Source organism: Panthera onca, chromosome X (assembly GCF_046562875.1).
Source record: "Panthera onca isolate mPanOnc1 chromosome X, mPanOnc1 haplotype 2, whole genome shotgun sequence".
Classification (NCBI taxonomy): domain Eukaryota; kingdom Metazoa; phylum Chordata; class Mammalia; order Carnivora; family Felidae; genus Panthera; species Panthera onca.
The window spans coordinates 87,633,155-87,644,463 of record NC_138357.1 but is presented as its reverse complement, the minus strand read 5'-3'; the positions used below and the strand labels follow the sequence as shown (position 1 = coordinate 87,644,463).

At 48.6% G+C, this 11,309-nt stretch overlaps 1 protein-coding gene across 8 annotated transcripts; it reads left to right on the top strand.

The window, feature by feature from the left end:
* Positions 1-1,291: 1,291 nt before the first annotated feature.
* On the top strand, positions 1,292-10,951 carry FTSJ1 (FtsJ RNA 2'-O-methyltransferase 1). 8 transcript variants are annotated; one of them, XM_081793846.1, is made up of 14 exons: positions 1,292-1,578; positions 2,487-2,607; positions 3,386-3,544; positions 3,799-3,868; positions 3,973-4,063; positions 4,395-4,473; positions 6,078-6,130; positions 6,216-6,269; positions 6,356-6,458; positions 6,562-6,645; positions 7,335-7,438; positions 7,525-7,722; positions 7,930-7,971; positions 10,367-10,951. In XM_081793846.1, the coding sequence occupies exons 3-13, from the start codon at positions 3,424-3,426 to the stop codon at positions 7,960-7,962; spliced, it is 990 nt and encodes a 329-aa protein (XP_081649972.1). In that variant the 5' UTR covers positions 1,292-1,578; positions 2,487-2,607; positions 3,386-3,423; the 3' UTR covers positions 7,963-7,971; positions 10,367-10,951. The 8 variants fall into 8 exon arrangements, with proteins under 8 accessions (XP_081649972.1, XP_081649974.1, XP_081649971.1 ...); XM_081793848.1 differs by lacking the exon at positions 2,487-2,607 and having other exon boundaries at positions 3,400-3,544; XM_081793845.1 differs by lacking the exon at positions 2,487-2,607 and having other exon boundaries at positions 1,293-1,578.
* The last annotated feature ends 358 nt before the right edge of the window (positions 10,952-11,309 follow it).

Genomic DNA, 11,309 nt, shown 5'->3' with positions numbered 1-11,309 from the left:
TACATGATACAAAATGCATAAATAGGTTATATATTTTCTTATATTTACATGTAACAGTATATTTATATTTATTATATTTCTTACTAACATATAACCTATATACTAGTGGATGTTATACGTCACTATATTTCTATATAATCACATACATATCAAGCAGCACATATGTTTATATACCTAATGTAATCTATATTCTCGCTATATATCTACAACCTGGGGATAATTACAGTAACTTCTTCATATGGTTGTTATAAGGATTAAAATGAGTTCAAGGAAAGAATTCAGCAGTGCACTGGAGCCAAGCACAGGTTTGCAGACTGCTTGTTCCATTTTCAGGAATCCTGTCAACCCGTTGGTAAAGAGCTATTGTTTAAAATGAAATAATATAAACTTACAATTAAATAAATTAGTTTTTTTAAAAGGTGATATTCAAAACTCGTCACTTCCTGATTATTTTACTACATTTCATTCTTTATGCTCTTGAGGAAATTTACCCCTATTTGAACTGTATGGTAGAAATATTACATAATGGTGCACTACCGCCATCTCTTCCGAACTCTGTGTTCCGTGACTACACTTTGGTAATTTAAAATCTGACAAGACGATACTATGGAAACCATGTAAACCTGGCAAATGTGAGAAATCAGGGCTTCCCCCCCCTTTCCCCCCGCCCAGAGAATCGCTTGTTAGCCATTTACCAGCACATCACTGAGAGCACTTTAGGTGCTTTGGCACATTGTAAACGCTATAATGAATGTTTCCATTATTCTATTTGCTTGTGCACTGGGTCGCATGATCTTTTTTTGTGGGTTGAAGTTCAAAACGTTTGAAGAACACAGAATTACAAAAGGACAGACGCTGTGCTAAAGTACACGCATTTAATCCTCCCAATAACTCTGTGAAGCCTATATTAGTGATCCCCATTTTACAGAGGGAGAAACTGAAGTTCTGAAAGGGTACAACTGAAGCAGCGCTATGAATTGGCTGACGTGGATTCGAATTTTGGCGCACAGCGGCTTCAGCGATTTCGCGCACTAAATTAACGCACTTTGCTCACTCTCACGTTTGCGACCCTAGCAGTAACTTCACCTCGCGCCACGCCTAAAAGGAATGGGTGCCGTCGTGCTCGTTGCATCTTGGGAAATGTAGTCCCCAGTGAACCCGATGGTCCAAAAACACGAGGGGCGGGGAGTAAAGCGATCTTAGCCTTGGAACACGAGAAGGGTCCGTTCTTGAGCCTCGCGACATTTCGGCTTCCCGGTGCGCGATTTCAGCGCTTGGGTCTTGCCCGTTGCATGCTGGGAACGGCAGTCCGCGAGACCGGCTACGTCGACACAAGATGACGGGGCTCACGTCGTACGTTCAGGTTGGCCCCGCGTCGCGCCGGAGCCTTCGCGTTCCGCGATGAGAGGCCCCCCACGCTGTGGGGGCCCTTAGGCATGCGCGACAGGCATTCGGGTTGACTGAGAACACAAATTGAATCAGCCTTGCGACTTCTGGCCGGTGTGCGCTCTCGCCGAGGCTCGGGCTGCTCACGGACCGGTCTCCTTCGTCCCCCTTCTCCCCACTCCGAAAGCTAAGGTAGGCCCTGGGGTGCGGAGGATGGGGGTCCAGGCCGAGACGGTTGAGGCACACCTGCTCTGTCCCGCCGACGAGGGAAGGAGAGAAGTTCGCCTTCCGTGCTGCAGCCGCGTAGTCTGGGCGCCTGGTGCCGGGTGGGCTCCAGACCCAAGGTTTGTCTTTAGAAGGGAACCGCTGTGCGGGGTGGACGGAGGGGTGAGGGTGGGGGCTCAGGGGTCCAGATATCGGCGGAGCCTCCTTGAGTGGCGTCCGGTGGTCCCAATGGGGACATGGACATTGAGGTAATGATGCGAGATCCGGAGTGTGGCCAGAGGACTGTTTAACGGAGGGGGCGGGTAGGTCGCATGAGAGTAATGAAGGTCTGATGGGCGTGTTACCGGGGAATCAGTGGGGGGCTAATAGGAGTGTTTTAGTCAACATGCTCACGGGGGCAGGGGTGTGTTCATTGATTAACGAAGGGATGGTAGAATGGACAACTAGAAAGAAATTGGGTAATTGGAGGTAGATGGGGTGTGATCTGTGATCCCTGAGGGATTGCTGGACGTGTGGTATTAAACAGGTTCATGAAGAGCGGCAGGCGATAGTAATCAAAAGGATAATGGTGAAGCAGTGGAGGGATAATAGAGGCCAGTGGGAGTCATGATCAAGGAACTAATGGGGTCAGTGATCAAAGAAAAGTGAATGAGAGGTTGAAGGTGGGTTGTAGTCACGGGCTTTAGGTAACCACGGCATGATAATTGTGGAATTAATGGGAACAGAGTGAGCAAAGGGAGGGTAATAGTAAGCTGCTGGGTGTGGTCATCAAGTGATGATTGATTGGGCGCTTGGGTGGCTCAGTTGGTTAAGCATCTGACTCTTAGTTTTGGCTCACATGATCTCACAGTTCATGGGTTCGGGCCCCACGACAGGTTCTTCACTGACAGCGGGGAGCCTGCTTGTGAATCTCTGTCTCCCTCCCTCTCTGACCCTCCCTGGCTTGTGCGCTCGCTCGCTCTCAAAAAAAGAAATAAAAATTTAAAACTTAAAAAAGTGATTATTTGAGGGGGCAAGGTGGGCATTGAGGGAGAATGGGGAACTGATGGATGGTCATCAGGGATTAACGTGGTAATGAAGGGATTACAGGTGACTAATGGTGTGATGTATGAGGGATCAATTGGAGGGCTGAGTTAATGGGAGCTGATAAATCATAGTCACCGAGAGCTTAATGGGGAGTTAATAGGCCATGATCCTCTATGTATTAATGGAGGTTGATAAAGATGTAGTAATAAAGGAGTTACTGGGGACCTAATCATTTTGGGATTAATGGGGAATGGTGTGGAGAGAGATTAAGGGGGTGAGGAGTATAAGGAGGTAGTATTAGGATAACGAGGGCGAAAGCAAGGGATTGACAGCGGGATGATAGGGCTGTGTGAATCTAGGGGCCATGAAGACAGCTGGGGAGATGGTCAGTGAGATGTTAATGGTGGGTGGAGAAGGGTTCAAAATGAGAGTTGTGGGGCTAAGTGTGTGCAGCATGGGTGGCAGCAGTGGGAGGTCAACAGGGTCAGTAATGGGTCATCTAGAAGTGTTGGGTTTGGGGGATCTGTGAGGTGAGTGGGGGGATCTTTGAGGGAGGAGTAGAGCCTTAGAATTCAGTGATGGGGTCCCTCGGGCCTTGTGAGGTCAGTGGGGTCAGTGACCGGGCTCCACTTTTCCCATCTGCTGAGTGATTTGTCATGGGGCTCATGGGGAGTTTGTGTGGTTCTCACTGCCCTGCAGAAATAGGTGGTAGCCCACTCACCCAGTTACTGATATAGGGTGGCATCAGCTTACTGTTGGCAGGTCCCTGGGCAAACAGCGTGTGAGATGGGACGGACATCAAAGGACAAGCGGGATGTCTACTACCGCCTGGCCAAGGAGAATGGCTGGCGTGCCCGCAGTGCCTTCAAGCTGCTACAACTTGATGAGGAATTCCAACTCTTCCAAGGTCCCCACCTGGCGGGCGAGTCACCGGGGGATGGGGTGGGCAAAGGGAATGGACAAGTGGGCCATGTCTGCAGAGCTTCCTGTGGTAGGTGGGCTGACGTGGAGAGTCTGTGGGACAGGGGACAGGTAGGAAGAGGGACAGGTGCTTGAAAGGAGTTGGGCATGGATAGAATGTGGGAGAGGGGTGAACTTTGCAGGGCTCGGGGTTGGGGAGGTGGGTGCAACTGACCACTACACCTTCCTATGTGTGCTCAGGCGTGACACGGGCAGTTGACCTGTGTGCAGCCCCGGGCAGCTGGAGCCAGGTGCTGAGCCAGAAAATTGGGTGAGTGTGGAGTCCCAGATGGGGTGGCCGGGAGGGGAGGGTAGGCCAGGTCAGGGATGAGCCAGGAGTGAAAACCGGGTTGACATGGGCCATGCTGTCTGCAGGGGTCAGGGCTCCGGCCATGTGGTGGCTGTGGACCTTCAGGCGATGGCTCCATTACCAGGTGTGTTACAGATCCAAGGGGACATCACCCAGGTAAGAGCATGGCTGGGGGTGTTGGGGTATATCTGGGGCGAGAGCCCCTCCAACCTGGGGGCTATGGAGAGTGGAAAAGAAAGAGCAAGAGAGCATAACCTGAGAGAACCCAGAGAGAGCGTAACAGTGGAGAAACAAGATCCGGCAGCTCGTCATCGCAGAGACAGCCAGAAATGACAGTACTAGGTCCCGAGAGATGGAGCCCAGTCTTAGACCGGCAAAGCCTGAGGGTCTGGCTGACCCAGGGTTGCTGGCTAGGGCCGTGGGCAGGTGGGGTAAGAGGGCTGCGGACAGGGGGCCTGGGACCACTCATCCTCCCTCTCTTCCATAGCTGTCCACTGCCAAGGAGATCATCCAGCACTTTGAGGGCTGCCCCGCGGACCTAGTGGTGTGCGACGGGGCTCCCGATGGTAAACAGCAGGGGTTGGGAGGCCAGGCGGGGGCCCTGTGTGTGTCCTCCTCTGTGGCTCCCACCTCTGTTGGCTTCTTCACTATTTCAGCTACTCCCTGCCTCTCCCCTCTGCTCTCAGCTGTTCCCTGCATCTAGTAATTTCTCCCTACCCCTGCTTCCTGGTCTCTGCCTCTCTCTCCACACCGTACCATTTTGGTTTTGTCTGTTATCTCCCCTTCCCTTTGCTCATCTCTCACCTGCAATTGTCTATTTCTATTGTACTATGTGTTCATTCATTTTTTTTTTCAATCAGCCATTCATTCAGTGCACATTTATTGAGCGCCCGTTGTGTGTCGGGCACTGTTCTACACGTGGGAAAAATATTTGTGAATAAAATTCTACTAATCTGATCTCATAGACCTGATGTTCTAGTGGAAGCAGATGGAAAACAAACAAATGATAGCCATGTAGCATGTGAAGAGGTGAGTGGTACCATGAGGAAATCAATGAAAAGGAGGAGGAGACAGGAAGTGCCTGTTGGAATTTTAAGTAAAGTGGATGGGAAGGCCCCCCCACCCTGACTTTAACACAGAGACCTAAAGGAGGTGAGAGTATGTCAAGGGCATATCTGGAGAAAGAACAATCTGGGCAAGAGGACCAGTCAGTGCAGAGTCCCCAAGGTAGGAGCGTGTTGGGCATGTATGAGGAATAGCAAGGATATCAGTGTGGTTGGATCAGAGTGAGGGGAGAGTGGTAGGAGGTGAGGTCAGAGAGGTGACGGAGGGCAAGATCCCGTGTGGGTCCTTGTGGGCCACAGTGAGGACTGTGGCTTTTTCACTGAGATGAGAGCTCGGAGGAAACCAGGAGAGGGTTGTGAGCAGAGGAGGGCCATGCCTGACTCAGGTTGTAACAGGATCCCTTTGGCTGCTGTGAACAGTGTAAGGGTCGAGGGTGCAAGGAGGAGGCCACAGCAGTAGTCCAGGGAAGCGATGACAGTGGTAGCGGTGGCGGAGACGGGAAGAGGGTTGATCCAGGAGATCTTTTGAAAGTACAGCCGACCAGACTTGCTAATATTTGAACGTGGATGTGAGGAGAGAATGGAAGGTGTATGGTACTAAGGCTTTTGGCTGGAACAGCTGGAAGGATTGGATGAGATGGGGAAGATGGTGTAAGGAGTGGAGTTTGAGCAGGCAGGTCAGGAGTCTGGTCTTGGACATGTTGAGTCTGATCTATAGTCAGGCGTTCAGGGGAGCAGTCTGGGTTGGAGGTAGAAGTGATGGTAATGGTACTCGTGTAGGAGTGCCTGGCTGGCTCAGGCAGTAGGGCGTGCGACTCTTGATCTCGGGGTTGTAAGTTCGAACCCCATGTTGGATGTGGAGATTACTTTAAAAAATAAAATCTTTGAAAACAAATTAATGATACTTATGTGTAAGGTTGTTTTGAAAATTAAAATGAGTAAGGGTTGGGAGGTCAAAATAAGCCTCCAATTGGCAGATATTACTTTGCAAGCAGAACCTTAGCAGTGAAAGAGCCTGGGATATGCTTTTAGCATTCTGACTTCTCTGGGACAGGAAGATGGCCAGAACTGGATGGCTCCCCCTAACACTGTTCCTCTTGCCGCAGTAACTGGCCTCCACGATGTTGATGAGTATATGCAGGCCCAGCTCCTCCTAGCTGTGAGTAACCTTGGCTGCCCCTGCCTCAGTTTGGACCCCTCATGCCCGTCTCCACCTCAGCCTTAGCCATTTGTCCCACCCACAGGCTCTGAACATTGCTACACACGTCTTGAAGCCAGGGGGCTGCTTTGTAGCCAAGGTAAGTCTCAGAGAACCTGGTGAGGGGTCAAGAGAGGTCCTCGAGGGCCGCCCTCGTGCCTTCATCTCTGCCTCCTCCCCCTACAGATCTTCCGAGGCCGGGATGTGACCCTGATCTACAGCCAGCTGCGTGTCTTCTTCTCCAGTGTGCTGTGTGCCAAGCCCAGGAGCAGCCGCAACTCCAGCATAGGTCAGTGGGGTGGAAAGGCCGGGCAGGTGTATTCGCGTCTTGGGGACACATCCTGTGCAGGGCAGAGGCAGCAGTCTCCCCTCACTCCACCTTCCACCCACAGAGGCCTTCGCTGTCTGTCAGGGTTATGACCCCCCTGCGGGCTTCCTTCCGGACCTGACAAAGCCCCTGCTGGACCACTCATACGGTGAGAGCCAGAGCCCTGGGCCTCTCCCGGGGGAGACTTCTGCCCCCTTATGGAATTTCTATCTCAGGAGGGCCCTCAGCCCCACCCCTTGGTGGAAACTTACCCTTTGTTGAAATTCTGTCCCAAGATGATCCTTAGCCCCACTGTGTGGTAGAAATTCCACCCCTGTATGGATGTTTTGTCCTAGGAGGACCTTCATCCTGGTCCTCTAAGGGTTACTCTCAGGTCTGGTGAACATTCTGTCCTGAGTCCTGCCCCAGTGGAGATTCCTCCTACCTCAGATTCTAGCCTAGGAAGACTCGGTCATGCCCACAGGTGGATACTGCACCCCTGCATAAGAATTTTGCCCCGAGAGAGTCTTTAGCCTGGTCCACAGTGGGAAAAGGCACAGAGTCTGCTCTTAACTTAAGCACACTTGAGTGAGACAGAGTTCAGGCAGCGTATGGTAGAATGGCAGGTGGATATAAGTGCAGTGTGAGGAAAGCAGGGGAAGGTGATATTTTAGAACAGGTGATCATGGAGGGCTTTCCTAAGGAGGTAATCTGAACCAAATGAAGTATTCCTGGTGAAGGAGTGTGAGAGTAGCTGGTAGATACGTGGGGAAGACTCCGTACCCTTGCTGCAGCCCAAGTCCTAACTGGTCCCAGGCATCCCAGCCCTGTCCTGTCTTATTTCTCCCTGCTTGTCAGATCCAGACTTCAACCAATTAGATGGACCCACTCGCATCATTGTGCCATTTGTGACCTGTGGGGACCTGAGCTCCTATGATTCAGACCGCAGTTACCCACTGGACGTGAGTGCCTGACCAACAGTAGGTGGATGGGGGCTCTGTCCTAGGTTCCCAGGTCCTCACTGTCCCCCCACCATGTGTCCCTGCAGCTGGAGGACGGCTCAGAGTACAAGTACACTCCACCCACGCAGCCCCCCATCTCACCACCGTACCAGGAGGCCTGCACGTTGAAGAAGAAAGGGCGGCTGGCCAAGGAGATCCGCCCCCAGGACTGCCCCATCAGCACTGTAGACTCGATGCCCCAGCCCCTGGCTGCTCCACAGCGCCACACCCTGCTGCCCTCTGAGGTCTGGAAACACGTGTCCCTGAGCCCAGTGACACCCCCCCCCCCCAGCTTTACCTGCACCTTGTTCTACGCCCAGATCACATGGTTTCTGGGGCCAAAACACTCCTCCCTGCCTCCTAAGAGCTATAAAAATCAGTGGGTAAGACCAAGTCTACTGAATGGAAAAGCTTGGGCAAGTATCTGAGTCCTTTTTCTTTTTCTTGGGTAGGTGGAAGACAATGGAATGAATTGTTCGCCTTAATACATTCAGGTAAATTTGCCTTTTTATCTAAGAGTTTGAGTAAAGGGCACCTTCAAGAAAAAGCTCAGTAAAATTTCACCTTTGAAATTTTTACTTCGATTGGTAAGATTTCAGTCAGCCAGCCTTTACAAAGTACCTGATGCTGTGTGCCAGGAACTGCTTTAAGCATTTTACATATTGAGGCATTGAGTAAACATTTATTAAGCACATGCTGTTTGCTGGGCATTGTTCCAGGTTGGGAGATAAAGCAGGGAACAAAACAGGCAAAACTCCTGGCCCTCGTGGATCTTCTAGATTGGGAAAGAGGTAATAAAAACAGCTTATGAGTGCAGGAGTTTCTACACATGCATACACATGGACACACCCACTACATACACACATATATACATACATACACATTTATAGCTCACATTTCCCTGTAGCTTGAATTGTAACATTGTATATATACACAGGTGTATTATACACACACACACACACACACACACACACACACACACACATATGAAGGTAATATGGGATATGAAATTTTTTTTAAGTTTTTTTATTTTGAGAGAGCATGAGCAGGGGAGAGGCAGAGAGAGGGAGAGAGAGAATCCCAAGCAGGCTCCACACTGTCAGCACAGAGCCCGACACGGGGTTTGAATGAGTCAGATGCTTATCCAACTGAGCCACCCAGGCACCCCTGAATATGTTTTTAAATAAAGTAGGGTAAAGAGAATCAGGAATTCTAGGAGTGCCAGTTTGCAGCTTTTAAAAGGGTTGCCACGGAAGGGCTCGCTGAGGTAATGTCTGAACAAAGACCTGAAGGAAGGTGAGGCAGGGGATCTGTGTGTTTATCTAGGGGAAGAGTGTTCCACGGAGAGGGAATAGCACATCCAAAGACCCTGAGGTGGAACCATGCCTGGTGTGTGAGGCAGCAGTGAGGGGCCAGTTTGCCTGTAGCAGAGTGGACTAAACCTGTCTGTGCTGGAGGACTTCTCATCCTCGGGAAGTCATGTTAGAGGAAGTCCCTTTCTGACACTGGCATAGCAGGTTTTTAGACCAAGTCTTCTGTTAAAAAAAAGAAATGAGAGGTGCCTGGGTGGCTCAGTCACTTAAGCGTCCAACTCTTGATTTCAGCTCAGGTCATGATCTCATGGTGCATGAGCTCGAGCCCCACCTCAGGCTCCGCACTAATGGGCTCTAATGACACAGAGCCTGCTTGGGATACTCATATTCTCTCTCTCTCTCTCTCTCTCTTTCTCTCTCTCTCTCTCAAAAATAAATAAATGAAATTTAGAATCCTTTTTTAAAAAAAGAAGCAAAAAGGATACCTTTTTAAAAATGAAACAGTGAATCACAGTGGGAAAACATTATTTACCATCCCTATATATAATATCCTCTATATTAAAAAGCTCCTATAGGGGCACCTGGGTGGCTCGGTGGCTTAAGCGTCTGACTTCAGCTTAGGTCATGATCTCACAGTTCACAAGTATAAGCCCCACATGGGGCTCTGTGCTGACAGCTCAGAGCCTGGAGCCTTCTTCGGATTCTGTGTCTCCCTCTCTCTCTGTCTCTCCCCCACTCACTCTCATAAAATTTCTCTGTCTCTCTTTCTCTCTCTCTCAAAAATAAAATATTTAAAAAAATTTTTTTGAAGAAAATAGAATAGCTAACAAGCACATCAAAAGCTGTCTCTCAGGGAAATGCAAGCTAAAACTAAGATGATTGGCAATACTAAGTGTCTGGAAGAACATGCAACAATGGAAACCCTCATATATACCAGTGGCAGCATAAAATGGTATGGCCACCATGGGAAATTGTTAGCCATTGTCTAAAGCTACATGTGTGCTAGTTCCACTCCTGAGAAATAAGTACTGGAATTCCTAGCGGGCACTATTTGTACCCCCAGACTAGATAGAGCCCAAACATCCATTGACTATAGAATGGATCATTAAATCATAGTATATTCAGGAGCCCCTGGGTGGCTCAGTCAGTTAAGCAGCTGACTTCAGCTCGGGTCATGATCTTGCGGCTCGTGAGTTGGAGCCCCACATCAGGCTCTGTGCTGACAGCTTGGAGACTGGAGCCTGCTTTGGATTCTGGGTCTCCCTCCCTCTCTGCCCCTCTCCCACTCACACTCTGTCTCTCTCTTTCAAAAATAAATAAACATTAAAAAAATAAATCATGGTATATTCACAGCAGAGAAGTACACAGCAATGAAAATGAACATTCTACAGCTATAAAAAAATAACACCATGTCACTCATTAAACTGAACGTATATAAAACATTTGTGTATTTGTTAAGGTTCACAATAGAAATGGGGGAAAAGTCACAAAACTGTTAGTACCTGCACGAACGATCATTACAGCAGAAGAAAGTGGGAAATGTACTTTTTAAAACTTTCTTTCTCCTTGGTTTTAGTTAGCTGGCAATCTGATATATAACTCGGAAGCTGTTTGCTGTCAGGAAAATGAGAACTGGCATTGATGAACTTGTTTTCAAAAATCTCATCATCGGGTCCTGAGCATCCGAGTGGGAACCTGCAACAACCACCATGAACACAGCAAGGAAAGAAACATCACGGAACGCCTGTCTGTGCTGCAGAGGGGATTCTTGAGCCAGGTCTTGCCTCCTCTCTCAGTCTTTCCAGGGGCATCCTGGTTACGTCCAGAATTCACCCCCAAAACAGGGATTCTTAACCCGGATAGAAATCAGGGGTATCTGTAAACATAACGGTGGAAAATATTACATCTTTATTTTCACTAATACTGAACTGAAATTTCACTAATATAACTGAAATGTAGCTTTACCCCCAAATACAAATGCTGGCAACAATTCACAATACTAAAAGCAGTGCCTGTACCTTCCCACCAATACAAATCAGTTCCTTTTTAATGTTGAGGTTTTTGCAGGCATCTTGAAATCCTGTTCACGTTTATCACTACTTTGAATTATAGAAGATCTTATAATTTGATGTTCTAATAAAAAAGTCAATATATTACTGTATCCCAGTATTGTTTCATTTGAATATATATAGTAATATTTTCCCATTGAGGTATAGTTGACAATAACATTATATAAATTTAAAGTATACAACTGAATTTGATACATACCTAACAGTAAGTTAACATGCATCACCTCATGGTTACAAATTATTTTCTTGTGATAGGAGCTTTTAAGATCTACTCTCTTAGTGGCCAAAATGAACAAATCAGGAGACTATAGATGCTGGAGAGGATGTGGAGAAACGGGAACCCTCTTGCACTGTTGGTGGGAATGCAAATTGGTGCAGCCGCTCTGGAAAGCAGTGTGGAGGTTCCTCAGAAAATTAAAAATAGACCTACCCTATGACCCAGCAATAGCA

What these genes read in the sequence shown, in the direction of transcription:
- FTSJ1 (XM_081793848.1), top strand. Translation starts at nt 3,424, where the DNA reads ATGGGACGGACATCAAAGGACAAGCGGGATGTCTACTACCGCCTGGCC. An exon ending in AGGCCCAGCTCCTCCTAGCT is followed by an intron (nt 6,131 to 6,215) that starts GTGAGTAACCTT and finishes TCCCACCCACAG; the next exon opens with GCTCTGAACATTGCTACACA. An exon ending in CCTGCTGGACCACTCATACG is followed by an intron (nt 6,646 to 7,334) that starts GTGAGAGCCAGA and finishes CCTGCTTGTCAG; the next exon opens with ATCCAGACTTCAACCAATTA.